Genomic DNA, 15,165 nt, shown 5'->3' with positions numbered 1-15,165 from the left:
ATTTTGTATGGGGCGCAGTTGAAAAAGACACCAATCGCACTTCCAGTAATACAAAAGCCCAGTTAATGGATAAAATTAAAACAGTTTTTGCGGCCCTTCCCAGGGAGACTGTAGCATCAGCTTGTTCGAGGTTCCGAAGCAGAATTGAAGCTGTGATCGATGCTAATGGTGGTTATTTTGAGTAAAGCTTGTTGATAGTATTGTAATTAACTCTGCCTGTAATGTTTTTTTGTCAATTCATTAAATTTAATAGATACAAAGAAGATTTCCTTTTTCCTTACGAAACTGTCAAATTTATCCCGAACACCCTGTATATTAACATATTGTTCAGAGTGGGATGACGACATCTTTATGATCTGAAATCTTCAATTAATATTTTTTTTCAAGCGTATCAGCATCGAATATCTCTCGTCGTTTACGTCATCGGACCATCCATGTTCTATCTAGCGATCCACTCCAATATGTAGAACTATTGTTACCAGATGAGGAAGTATCTGAAGGAGGCTTTTATTATTTGCTATTCCGTAATATTGTGAGGATATTGCTTAAAAAGGCACACTGTTTTCACTCTTGAACGAATTGCATTGATTTAAGATCAAATCAAGAAATAAAAACCTTCCCACTCGATAAACATCGGGGACGTGTGTTGCTGATACAAGGGTTTTTTGCCGATAAATGTCGTTTGGTGGGGCGTTGTCTTACAACATTTCGTCGTTTGTTTGAATATGGAATGCCGTAAGAGTAATGAAGTGTCCCCCCCCCCCCGAACCATTGTGAGAAATACGTTAAGCAATTCAACTTTCACTTGTGTATTTTCTGAAGAAACGTTCGTAACTGGTACAATGAAAAAAACATTGCAGACATTTTTCGATTTATTCTTGTACACAATTAAGAGTGCGTTGGATAAATCTGGTTGTCAGATAGCTTCATAAGTTAGTTGACTGAGAAATTCTTTCACGTTACCTTTTGAAATCGGAAATTGTTTATTATATTTTTAAATTTTATTTTATATTTCTCTCTTTTCATTTTTTTTTCCAGTTCTCCTCACTGCAGGATCCAATGATTCGTTGTCTGCATTGCAGAAAAAGGTGAGTTGGAACTATAGCGAAATTTTAAGATAGACTATTTTTCTCTTCCAAAACATCATTGGAATCTATTGTCCAAAGTCAAAGGCGTTCATGTTTTACTCACGATACAACATTTGAATTGATTTAATATCCTGTTAAATGGCCTTTTGCTGAATCACAAACGAATTATAGCAGTTATTTAATTATAGAGATCTTTTAACTTAAGTTTGAAAATTTCCAAATCACTCAATGTAGAGAGAAAAAAAATAAGTTAACACCTTTTATTATTTCATAGGGAGTAGGTGAGGCCTTTAACCATATCTAGCTTTTGGAAACTAAGCGTAGGGTGATTTGTTAAATTTTTTGAACCATCTTAAAATTAAAATACTGGTTTGTATGAATGAAGACATACGAAGATAACGAAGAGGAACTGTGAAAGTCGTTTGCAAGACCCATCATTCCACGATTTATAAGTTAAATTAGTTGGTTGGTCGTAACCAGTTGATTAAATGAATCACCTGCACTCGTTGATCAAACGAATATTTACAAATAAAATGGAACCAGAAATGACGGCAGAAAAACCCCGAGCACGAAGGAGGGATCGAAGGCAATGCATTAGCTAAGACATCTAGATGAACACTTTACATCAAATGCAGACACTATGGTAGACTTCACGGACACCTAAATGGTCCTTAAAGCTATTGAAGAAGAAAATCTGTAAACTCGATATATTCAGTTATGAACGAGAAGTGGAGTTTCAAATGTTGAGACATGCCCTGGCTTCGTGGATAATGTGTTACCAACCGAGGAAGTATGTCAGATTCGTTTTCATGGCAATATTCAGGCAGTGTGTGTCATCACATCAAGAGCAACTCATCTTTGTTTTCTCCGCTAATAGAAAAACAGCACAGTTGAAAATAAAAACGTTATTCCACTAAAATTCCTATACTTTAGTCTGTGTCGTTCTTTCTGCCTTTTTTTTATTTGTTCTATATATTTATAATCTATACTTTTTATTTATCTATTTTTCTTTTATGTGATTTTCACCCAGAACAGGCATCTACAAACCTAATACATTCGTACATATCATCATCGACCGATCACCACAAACCCACTTCATTATTCGGGTGTTTATCGGCTGTGGTGCGATTGCCGGTCATCTTACTATGGACAGACAGAAAAAATCAAGTGAACAACGTATTGAAAAACACGTTCGAGATATTGAATACCATAGGAATGAAGCCTCAGCTTTGTCATCAATGTGCTCTCTTCAGTAGATCTATAACCGCTTCGCCAATGAGGCATCAAGTGTTATGGGACAAATCGGAACTATTACACCGTTGCTATGATACAACGGAGAGATGAGAATCTTTGGAAATGGCATTAGATCTTAAATATTTAAATATCAAACCAAGTATCAACTTGTCTGAGTACATCGTAGCCTTCATAGCTAAGCAAGAGCACGTGAATGCGTAAACACGCACAACGTTCTGAACACTTAGAAATATTTTAAAAATAACACCAGTGTCTTCTTACTTAGTACTGTTTTGTCTATTAATTTACTAGTTTGTATGAATATACCTGAAGAAATCCTGTGCAATTAGGATGAAACATCGCGTTTGTCAATTAAAATAAATGTTATCATGTTATTCAGGTGTTCTTAGTTCACATATATTGTATATATTTGAATAAGTAGGGCAGTGGTCTCACGCTGGGCAATGAACTCCATCTACCACCTAAAGACAATCGCAAACATCCATGCCCACAACGGGATTCGAACCTGCAGCCTGCTGGTTGGAGCCAAGCGGATACGCTAGCCACGCAACCAACCAGGCCGGCACCATGATGTGTGTGTGTGTGTGTGTGTGTGTGTGTGAGAGAGAGAGAGAGAGAGAGAGACTTTAAATTCCCTTTAAAAATAAATTTACACTTTCTTCGCAGATCTGTGGTTGGGCGGAGACATGCAGTCATCAATGGAATGATCTACCTCATCTGTTTCCTAGCGCTGTTGGGAGCTTCTGTGTCTACCACGGTGAGTATCATTGATCGCAACATTGCATTTATAGAACGTGAGTCAGGAAGCCCGCATTTCGTAGATTAATTCCCATCATAGATTAATAATCTTGTACGAAGGTACCCTCAACACTTCTAAGAAGTCCTATGGTTAGTAAAGCATTACTTTTTTTGTGGGGGAAGGCACAATTCTACTGGAGGGATGTACTCCTTCAAGCATCTCTCCAACAGAATAATATGTAACGATATCGTGGTACCTCTTCAACAATTTTATTTTATTGATTTTAATAATTCAATCGTTGTGTAAAGTTTTTAGCGATGGCGCTTTGTTAGCTATGGATCATTAGAACGGTAGGAGTGTTTCGTTTATTTGTTTGTAGAGGAAGATGTTTGTAAATATGCATTGAGATCAACAACACTAAATACAGTTATGGAATCTAATTAATGCGGAAGTTAACACCTTTTATCAGTGTAATAGCGAAGCAGTCGATGAGAGTATTTTTTCCATATAGTGATATTTTTCATTTCTGAGATTAACTTTCTTGGGCTGAGTGATCAGTACTCACCTTCGTGTTTACTTTTCTGAGAACAGGTAAAAGCCTTGGAAACCAACCGTCTTAACTGTCCGAAGCAATAAAGAATTGTAAGGCTGATAAATGAATGAGCACAAAACTATATTGCTCATCGAGGACTGTAGGCCCTGGACTATATATTCCCCTCTCGCCGCACACACATACACACAGCTATTTATAGGTAGGCCGACGAAGTATGTTGGTGAATGCAAAGCCAATTCTTCACGAGCAGAATGATTTTTGGTTCAATCAAGCCATCGACAACGAAGTTCATTTCGGTTTGCCAGCTAAAATGGATTCGACACTGAAGATAGTGTTTTCGATGGCTGATGGTCCAGCTGACCACTCGGTTGTTGTACTGCTTCAAGAGGCAGCATGATTGCATTGCATTAAACGAAGAGATCTCGATACTGGTTTCGCCTAACAGAAAGGCGCACGAGATTCTGTTCAAAATGGGCTTTTAAATGATGACCGTTAACAAAGTTGTTTCTGGAACCGACATCCTGGTTTCAGTAACAACTTCATGCATATTATTCGTTTCTCCCCAAGTTTTAAGTAGATATCTTGCAACTGTTTTAAGCAATTTAATCTCAAGTCAGATTGAATTTTTTTTTTAAATGAATGAAGATCAAAGCTATGCTTGTAAGATTTATTTATTTGTTTATTTATTGTAGGCAGACACCATTGACTGTGCAGTGACTTGCGTGGGAATCTATGCTGTTTATATCCGTAAGCAAACACAACACTTTTTTTTCATTTCATCTCAGTGACTTAATATGAACCTATTTGCTAAGTCTGTTTCAGCCAAATTCAATTTGCATTTCTTTCAGCAGTTTTAGGAGTCATCATAGCACCCACAAATCGCGTAAGAGAACCGAAAATTCACATGCAGTTTATTCACTCCGAGTGCCAAGAAAATAGAAAACGACCCCTCCCCCCCAATCGTGTCTATGGCGATGAAAAAAACGGTTCTGATCAATGATTATAGCAATAGTTTCAAAATACACATACACACTTGTTGATCTCAAAGTATATTAGGCTACTTAGTCAAAGGACAAATATGTTTACATTTTCTTTTGAGCAGTCGTAGTAAACTTCTTGAAGAACCATATCGAGAATTTAAAGTGTGTGATGGGGATAAATATTTCCAAACCAGTAAGAATCCTTTTGGTGATGCAATCAAATAAATGAAAGAATGAAGAGACAATTGAATAAATATGTTTGGATCAGAAGATTGGAAACAAAATCCGACAAACTAGAAAACGAAGCCAACAATAGTCAATAATAATTGTTTGACTCGAACTGATTAGAGTACAAACAGAAAACACATCAACACTTTTAGAGAGTAGTTAGGATTAATTGGCATTCTGGTAGCACGTGAACAATTTTTGACAGGCTGTGAGTGACGCAAATGCCTCACCATTTCGACCTGTTGAATCAGTGTAGGTGGAAAAAAAGCAAGCCATTTGGAGTTGCGAACTTTAAAATATCCAAGGAAGACGACTTTGCTCTCAGCGAAATTGGAATGAAGGAAATCTAGATTCAAAACTTTCAGAATGTTGGTCGCTAACCGACAGAGATGGCAAGCGAATTTGAGAGAATGGACGAAGAAATTTGCTGATTAAGAGGCGATTTTAGATTGGAGACGCTTTCTCTGACCGGAGCAAATGAGTGCACAAATAGACATGTCCACTGAGAGAAGTGTAAAGTAAATGAGGTGAGGATGAAATAAATGAAATGAGGAAGTGTAAATTGAAATGAGCAATCACTGAAAAGCTCGTAGCTGAGTAACTGTTAGGAAACGTGCTTGTGGTGTGGAAAATTGAAGATGGAAATGAACATCATTGGGATTTTAACTAAAAGGTGTTAAACTTTTCTGACAGATCTGAGAGGTTTAGAGTAATTTATATTTTATTTTATTCCATTTTTCTTTACTTGAGTCCTTTCTAACCCCCCATTTTATGAAAAATGGGGGTAGAAAGGAACTTTCGCTCTGGAGGCTTGAGTTTTTGGACACTTCAAGCTTCTAATAAAAAATTCGGACATTATACCGAGTATAGAAACTAAGCCAAATTATAGAACCTTTGGCTTATGTTGCGTAGTGTTGTCATCTCACACGTGGAGTGTGTTTGTGTGTGTCAGAAGACACCATGCAGAGGGTTATAATAAAGAATGCCTTTAAGAACACAGGTCAGAAAACAGCAGTAGAATCCACTTATGGACTAATATAGGACTGAGGAAGTTTAATCTTGCAGTAAGGAAAGAATTAATCATTATCTACATACAGGTTTTCGTGCTGGGTGACTATTCTGTGCATCCCATTGCGAGAAAGTTGCATATTATATTGAAAACCAAGATGGCGTCGTGTACTTCAAGAACTTGAAGTAGATTAAAGAATACAGTTCTTGAATCTACAAAATTTCTTGAAAATACAGTTCTCCCATGGCAGCATTTCTTAAACATTTTATCATGTGATCACAGCAGAGCATGCTAGCTAATCTCGCAATGGACAATGGTACAAAGACATCAGCAAGCATTTCACTGTCAATGTATTTGGGAATGGCGACGAATTCTGCACTGCAATTGATCTCGTAAAAAATTGAGCCTACTAAAATACTAACCCAGTCAATCAATCATTCTATTTGTTTTTAAATTTAATGTAGTGATAGAACGATAACAACAGCAAGTTTTTGCGTAGTTACAAAGTAAATTATAAGTAACAAGAATATGATTTCTTGTTAAGTAGAATGTTAAAAAAACATTCCCAATATTCGCCACTTTCGACTATTATTATTATTATTATTACGGGCAACTCCAAGGAGTCCTTAGACTTATCTAGGGAGGCCTAAACATCATGTCAAGAACAACTATTCAACATTCACACAGTATCTATCATACTTTGCCTTGAACTCGTTCACAGTCATAGTACCCACAACAAACACTGGCAGCTTATTCCACTCATTCACCACTCTCCAAGTAAAAAATCCAGTTCTAACACCCTTGCTAACCACACTCTTGCCCAGTTTCCATGAATGGTCCCTAGTCCTCCCACCACCAGTCCTGTTCTGAAAAATATCCTCTCAATCTTATGGAAACCCTTCAGTAATTTGAATGTCTCAATCATATCACCCCTTTTCTGCAACCCACAAACCTTCAACCTGTTCTCATAAGGTTCATTCCATAGTCCTGCTATCATCTTGGTCACTCGCCTATGGATCCTCTCCACCTCCTCTCCACCAAGAAGAAACCCTGGCGTCCAGATCTGGGCACAGTAGTCAAGATGGAGTCTTATCAAGGCTCGATACAGAGGAACAATAACTTGCTTGTCTCTGCTCGTCAAAGTATTCTTCAGCAACCAAGTGATTTGATGAGCTGATTTAGCCACTTTTGCAATGTGGCCCCTAAACTTCAACTTCCTATCCACCAACACTCCCAAATCCCTGGCTTCGTCAATCTCTTGGAGTACAGTTCCACCAATGTGGTATACTGCTACTAATCTTTTTACCTCAAAATGAATAATCTTACCCTTTGACACATTAAATTGACATCCATTCTCCATAGCAAGGTCCTCCAATCCATCCAAATCATCCTGAAAAATTTTCACATCACGTGCATTCACTATTGCTCTACCCAGAACCGGCGCTAGGGTCTTTGCCGCCCGCATGCAATTTCTGTCTAAGCGCCTCTGTAACGATCCGGGCGTGTGTGGTTCTTTTACGATAATAAAAATTTAAATTATTTGAAATTTCTTAAATAAATTTTGACAGAACAGCCACACGTTGGTTCGCTAAATGTAACGAACAAGGGGGTGTTGACTAGGTAGGATAATCGTTAAAAACCCGAATATTCAAAAAATTCTCAAAATTTAAAACAAATTTTGATAAAGCCACTTCACTTTAATCGTTGACTATTATGATACAGGGATTATAGCCTTTTCATCGACCAGAATCGCTAAGAAAATTAAAACGAATTTTAATTAAAGTTAAAATTTATTTGAACTAAAGTTTAAAACATTCTTGCATTTTACAAGTTACTAAATTCTTTGTAACTTGTAAAAAATTTTTAACAATTTTTATAAGTGGAACTATCTTTTAGGAAAATAAAAGAAACTCAAGATAGATGAGAAAATAAGAAAAGAATTCTGAAATAATTAGAACATTCAAAAAATAACATCTTTACAGAATAACAGGAAATAAGTTAAATTACATAAATATACTTGAAATTTTTTAAATTAAAATTTTAGGGTTTTTGATTTCATATTCACAAAATTAGAAATAATGGTCTTAACGTCTAATTCCGCACATACATCATTTTCAATAGCTATTAACACCAAATTAACAAGCCTTTTTTGTGACATACTTGTTCTTAAGTAGGTTTTAATCAATTTCAACTTGGAAAAGGAATGTTCACCGCTCGCTACACTAACAGGTAAGGTTAATAGTATTCTTAAAGCAATTGAAAAGTTAGGTAAAGATAAATTATTGGACACAATAAAATTAAGAATATCGAAAGAGTTTTGAATATTTAAATTATCCTTCCGAAAAAATATCCCAGAAAGCACATAACTCGTCATATAGCTCTATTGCATTTACGTCTTTATTGTCGCCGTCCTTCAAGAGAATCTCTAAATCGTCACAATTTTTTCGTATATATTCGTTATTAATTTGTAGTAATCTACACAAGAAATTGAAATCATCATAATATGTTTTTAGTTGTTCAAAACGTTCTATTAACGAACACATTATAAAACACATTCACACAGAGTGAATGCGTTTTATACACTTCAACGTCTAGAAGTGTATAAAACACATTCATTCTAAATTTATCTTCTGGCGATTATGGCATTTCGTCATGATGCTCATAGTCAAATTGTCGTGTCTTCTTTCGTCGTCGAACTTCCGTACCAATTTTAAATTCTTGTTCTCCATCCACCTCTTCACTCAGTTATTTTGCCGTTTTTAGAACTTCTTTAAAATTTGTATCTGAAAGCAAGTGTAATGTTCATATTTTTTGTCTTGAAGCATTTTACTCACAGGGTTTATTCTGTTAAGTAAATCATGCCAAGTTATAAGAGAGCAAATAAATTTGTAGTCCTTTATTTTAATACATAATGTTTGTGCTTCATGCTGAGTTTCTTTATTAAAATTTTCATTATTTAAAATTTCAAAAAGTGCATCGTAAATTTCTCTTAACTGATATCGTAGAGGGCGTATTGCATTAATTTTACTTTCCCATCGCGTTTCTGATGGCAGTTACAATGTTAATTTTTTACGAACTTTAAAACGATTGCTCAATGTTTGTAAGAGAATGAAAAGAAATTGTATATTTCTTGAATAATTGCAAAGAAACTAATTGTATCTGTATTCACTTTGGCTGCATCGTTAATGATTAAATTTAGAGTATGAGCAGCACATGGCACGTAAAAAGCTCGAGGATTTTTGTTCAAAAGCAAATTTTGGAGCCCATATTTTTTTCCTTTCATATTTGCCCCATTGCCCCTTGACCTCGCATGTCTTCAGTGGTAATGTTCCATTTTTCCAGTTGTTCCATTATTGTTGCACATAAACCACGTCCTGTGGAATCTGATACATCTGCAAAACCTAAAATGTTTTCTCTGATCTTGACAATTCCATTGTCACAGGAAATAAAACGAATAATAATTGTCATTTGTTCTGTTTTACTTGCATCAGGTGTGCAGTCAAAAATTATGGAATTATTTAGATTTTCGAATTGATAATAAAATATCCCTGATTGCGTTACTTAAAGCTTCCAATATTTCATTTTGACTGTCTTTACTCAAATAGTGTACTCTATTGTTTCGTTGTAGGGTCTTTTCAACATGATTTTCCATAACGGAATCAAACTTCGCAAGCAGTTCGACTAATTTTAAAAAATTGCCGTTATTCCTTTCATATAATTTATCAGATGATCCGCGAAAAGCTAAATTTTGGCTACCAAGGAATTTTATAATTTCAATCAAGCGTTCTAAAACACTCGTCCAATGTTTATTTTCCATTTCATACATGCTTTGACTCTGGCAATCAATAGTAGTTTTATTTTTTAAATTTTTATCAAGTTCCTTCCATTTCAAGAAATTTTTTATGTGGGTTAAACTAGTCTCATGTCTATGCAAAGTTGTACTTACATTTCTTCAATCGTTATAGCCTTCTACAGGACTGCTTGATTCAGTAGGTGCGAAAAGTTTGCAACAAAAGCAAAAAACAGAATTTAAAGTTTCGGAATAAATGAGCCATGTTCTTGGCACGAGCTCCCCGTTTTCCATTTTTCTATTATAATACGTGTCGCCAAATTTACGACCATATGTATCTCTGGGATATATTATATTTTTGTTTTGAACAGACCCCATTTCAATTAAAACAACTCGTAATTTTTCATCAATATTTCCCCATTCACCTGGATCTTTTAAATTTACAGAGACTAACAATGTGTTAGTTTCGTGGTCAACTACAACTAAATCTTCTCCTAACTATTTTTCACTTAAATCATGCGTCTTGTTATCTTGTTCAATAGTTGCAACAGTACTTTAATGAAAACTGGATGATGTGCACGGTTCTTCAACTCTGATTTCTGATGTATCGAGTTGGTTACAATCTGCATCAGAATATTTTAATATTTTAACAAATTTATTAAGAACCCCAGCTGCTTCTTTCACAGCACGACGCTTACGATTTTGTGCACCGGATAACTTTTTTTTAAATTTTTGATTCCATTTCTATTTTATACCCACAAGAAATTATTACACAACACGACACAGAGACGAAATAACAGTCTGCACTGCACTACTGTCAGTAGCCTACTGAGATGTGTACCATATGACTGGTTAACTAGCAACGAATGTTTTATACGAAAATTCGTTTCTGCGCATAAAAACTGTTCACCGTTTCACTTTAGATAGCCTGCAGTCGACGCAACATCTGCAGGCAAGTTTAGCCTGCTCTCGCTGCAAAATTGTAAGCAGCTGGCTGATCAAAGAGGCGGCAATATACAATTTTTTAAAATTTTTATTCGGAGTATCCGGCCTTATTTATTTTAATATTGATCATTCTAAGAATTTTTTTGTATTTATGATAAAAATTTTGTTTCTTAAAAATGAACTTATGAACCATGCCCCGGTGGCGGCGCCCTCTTCGTAGCGGCGCCTGCAAACACCGCATGCCCGCTTCAGCAGGCCCTGGCTCTACCCAACTTTCCATCATCAGCAAACAAATGAACAGTTCCTCTCGGATCCTTTCCTATATCATTAATGAACAAATTAAACAGTAGCGGTCCAAGAACAGAACCCTGCAACACACCACTAGTCACAGGCCGTCTTTTGGACTCTACTCCTGAATAAACTACTCTCTGATATCTCTCCATCAACCACCCTCCTATCCATCTCACCAACCCTATATCAATTCCTATATGCTGCAGTTTACTGATTAGAATTCCATGTGGTATCCTGTCAAAGGCCTTAGCAAGGTCCAGTAGAATCACTGTAAACCCATTAGCCTTATCTAGTTCAGCCGTCACTTTGTTATAAAACGTGAGCAAGTTACTGAGGCATGATCTACCCTTCACAAAACCATGCTGTCTCCCATACAGTATCCAATTTTCATATATCCATTCCTGTATTTTTTTCTTGACTACTTTCTCCAAAACCTTGACGACTCCTGATATGCTGATCGGTCGGTAATTTGCAACAGCAGTCTTGGAACCTCCTTCATGCAGTGGAACTATTTCCCCCTCTTTCCACTACCTCGGAACTAACCCAGACCCGAGACTCAAATTAAACAAAATGGGCAAGGGCATTGACAATTCCTTAGCCACTTCACGTAAGATCCGAGCTGGTATACCATCCAATCCCACAGATGTATCCACATCAAGTTTTTGTAATATACCATTCACCTCCACTTCATTCACCACTGTTGGTTCCTTCATTCCTGCAATATCACCACCTGCATGATATACTCTTGCAAAGTGCTCGCTCAGTAATTCTACTATATCAACTGATTCAGTTACCTCTCTACTATCGGCATTCCTTAAAATCATTCTGCCGCATACATTTTTTCTTTTACTTGCAGCATATCGAAAAAACTGTTTGGGATTCTTTTTAGCTTGCATGGCTAATTTCCTTTCATTCATAATCCGCTTTTGCTTTTCTTACCACACTCGTTACCCTTCTGGCCTATGCTTTATACTATTCGTGGGCCTGCAAGTCACCTTTCTCCTTAAATTCCCTCCACAGTTGTTTCTTTTTATGCAGCTCAAGCTTAATGCTGTTATTCATCCATTTAACCCCTACTTGATTTACTATCCGGACTCTAGGTATACAGTTAGCTATTATCTCCTTCAAACGCTCCTTTACCGCTTCCCATGCACTATCAACCTCTAGCCCCTGCAGTTTTATATGCCATGGCACTGAACCAAGCAATCTCCTAAGCTTGTCATACTTACCAGTCCGGTAAGTCCACATGTACCCTGTCTTAATTGAAAATTCCACACATTTAGCCACCTCCCAGGTCAAGACCTTATGATCACTCTCGCCGATTGGTGGCAACGTGGTCATATTCAATACAGTCAAATTCTCAGATGCAATTAATAGGTCAAGCACTCTCGAACCCCTAGCATATTCCATTACATGCTGTCTCAGATAGTTATCCCTTAATAATTGCATAAAATCCAATTCCTTCCTCCCACGTGTCCTCTCCTCCTTCCAATCAATGTTACCATAGTTGAAATCTCCCATAATAATTACCCCCTTCCACTCATTGCGTCTATTTGCTTATTCATACTATCTCCATCATCTATTCCATCACCAGGTCGAAAGCAGCACTTAACTATATATACAATATTTTGTTCCGCTAGTCTCAATCTCACACCAAATAGCCTCAAAAGTGCTCTTTTCACTATCCTGCAGTTCAACTTCTATTCTCCTTGGCTGCAGTTCATCTGCTATCATCAATAACACTCCTTCCCCATTTTATTCTCTGTCCCTCCTGAACACACTATACCCTTCACATTCTATCCCACTAGCTATATCATCTTCTGTCAGCCATGTCTCACTAATGCCAATAACCTGTGGCCAGGAAGAGCCACCCAGGGCCAAACATTCTTCCTTCTTGTTCCTAATACTACTGGCATTAGTATACATGAAGTGCAGAAGCCAGTTATTCCCACCCCTATCTTGATGCGTTATACTAACTATCCCATTCTGATTTGTTGTCCTTCGTACTAGCTCGGGCATATTATACACATTCTTACACTCAATCGTTTCACTGATGTCTGTATATCTACGCCCCCCCCCCCCAATAGCTCTAGTTTCCCTGATTCTGCACATCCACTTTCACTTCATTCAGCAACACTTTTTCCAGTCTCCGCACACAAAATCCATTCAGATGCAAACCACCCATCTTGTATAAGTTCTTCGCCCATCAAACTCACTCCACAAACTCCACACCACTCCTCCTGCATAACCTGCGCATAGAGCCATTTGCAATTATGGCCCTGCTTCTCAACTGTTCTCTGTCATAGCGCGGAAACAGACTCACTATCTTAACTCGCTCACTCTTTTCTTTTGCTACCTCTAGTAATTCCTTCAAGTCTTCTCTCATAGCAAATTTTTCACCTTTTAAATCATTCGTTCCTGCCACTATTATGATTTCTTTCACCCTCTGCTTTTGCGCTCTATAGCCTCACTTACATCCGTAATTTTCGCACCTGGTAAGTACGATTTTGTCAAACTCTCATCTATTACACTTCCACTTCTTACTATTGAATCACCGTACAACACCCGCTCCTTCATTTTTCTTACACTCCTCATTATTCGCTATCATACTTCAAATGCATCCGATCAGTACTGATGACGTACAGAGAATTATTCTAAAATCCTTGTAATCATTGAGTAGATCATGCCGTGGTTGTCGTGAATGAAGGAATCAACTGTCCTTGGCTTCCGGTAGAATATGTCACACTGTAGGATGGATGCAGTGCCTTAAATATTTGGGTGATCATCGCTTTAAAAGGCAAGAATGTAACGACTGTGTGCGTGGAAATGACTTCTCTCAGAGTTGACTTCTTCCTGTTCACTATCGCTAAGTTGTAATTAATTGATTGCAATTATTCTGTCAGTAAATAGTTCTTTCCTTTATATATACGTATTCTACTCTCGAATTTTACACACTTTAAATAACTTCAAATATATATGCGTAAAGTATCAACTGTATTTGTACACTTAGGGTAATGTAATCAAAAGATTAAGTCGCTGAAAGTATTAAATTTTTGCTTTATTATTTCTTAGCTTCGTACGTGGGTCTTGTGGTGCTCCTTGGACTAATCATCTTCTACTTTAACCTCAAAGTGAGCACCATCGAAAGCTATCACTCCGATGGATTGCTTCTGGAATATACTTGAATGGTGGCGTTCGCATCCTAAGAAGGCTAACCCGTGGACTGCTGCGATGTTTAAAACCGAAGATAAATTCATCGCTTGGAGTGATTGCAAGCCGAGGATGTACATCTTCAGTTCGTTAGTGATTCGTTTGTGTTTCCATCCGTATGATAACGTGGACATGATTTGCCGAGGATAAAATGGTTATGTGTTCACAACAAATAAAACATTTCTTGTTCTTAATCCAAAAACGTGTTCGGCTTTGATTTCGTTTTTTATAATGCTGATTGCATTTGTAATTTCTAAGCAATTTCGCTAAAACGATGAAAAGCCATCAAGTACGTCAGAGATTGATTTCTAATATTGTGTTGAATTACGTGATCACTAAAAATTTAGGAAGAAAAGATGGTCACTTTGGATTTATGGAGGAAGTAACTCAGGCTCTGTTGGTTTTGCGGGGTGAAAAGAGCGGTCAATAAACGCATTGCCAGAGATTGTGTGAGTGACACAATCCTCGAGTGCTATGAAAATATTTGCGCGTGTGTTGGAGGGGAGGGACTAAAGAACTATTTTCGGACTGTTTCTAAAACTGAAAGGAATTTTGAGAAAAAAAATATTGTCTTTGCAAGATATTTCCTTTTTTCCCCTCTAGAACGTGTTTAGAAATATCTTTATCTGTTAGATTAAGTCTGAAATTCAAAATGCCATAGATAAAGTTTTCCCATGATTCTAATGTCCTTCAATCTCTCCTCTGCAGCAAAAATCAAACGAACTGTAAACGTTCCACCTTCCTTCCAAAACAGAACTGCTGCGGAGGAACTAAGACTATGAGGGTAGTGTATTAAGTCTGTAACTTGTGTGTTCTCTGGCATGTGTTGCGAGATAAAAATATGCTATTCTCGTATAAGCCCGAACAACAAATCACTTTTAGTTGAAAAACCTTATGAAGGTATCACAAGCAGGATTCGAACCTGGATCTTTCCAAGCAAAGGGCATAATCGTTACAGGCTGAATTACGAAACTCCAGGTATTATTTATGAGCCTTCGTAGCTCAATCGTTATAGACGAAGCCCTTTGGTCGGAAAGACCTGGGTTCGATTCCCGACGTGAGGAACCTTTATCTGGTC

At 37.1% G+C, this 15,165-nt stretch overlaps 1 protein-coding gene across 2 annotated transcripts in view; it reads left to right on the top strand.

Annotated features, from left to right (window-relative positions):
- Window positions 1-15,165, top strand: part of LOC150096897 (type 2 phosphatidylinositol 4,5-bisphosphate 4-phosphatase-like) — a 46,908-nt gene that overhangs the window by 23,967 nt on the left and 7,776 nt on the right. Inside the window, exons 5-8 of one of the 2 annotated variants that reach the window (XM_090408442.1) lie at window positions 1,039-1,088; window positions 3,009-3,099; window positions 4,327-4,381; window positions 13,950-14,289. In XM_090408442.1, the coding sequence (XP_090264568.1) occupies window positions 1,039-1,088; window positions 3,009-3,099; window positions 4,327-4,381; window positions 13,950-14,062 (309 nt within the window). In that variant the 3' untranslated portion in view covers window positions 14,063-14,289. Of the gene's footprint in view, window positions 1-1,038; window positions 1,089-3,008; window positions 3,100-4,326; window positions 4,382-13,949; window positions 14,290-15,165 lie in introns of those variants that run through there. The other variant, XM_090408443.1, reaches the window with a different exon arrangement.

The sequence above is a fragment of the Typopeltis vanoorti genome, chromosome 18 (genome assembly GCF_054136105.1).
Source record: "Typopeltis vanoorti isolate ZY-2024b chromosome 18, IOZ_Tvanoo_1.0, whole genome shotgun sequence".
NCBI classification, from domain to species: Eukaryota; Metazoa; Arthropoda; class Arachnida; order Uropygi; family Thelyphonidae; genus Typopeltis; species Typopeltis vanoorti.
This window is presented reverse-complemented; position numbering and strand designations above follow the sequence as displayed.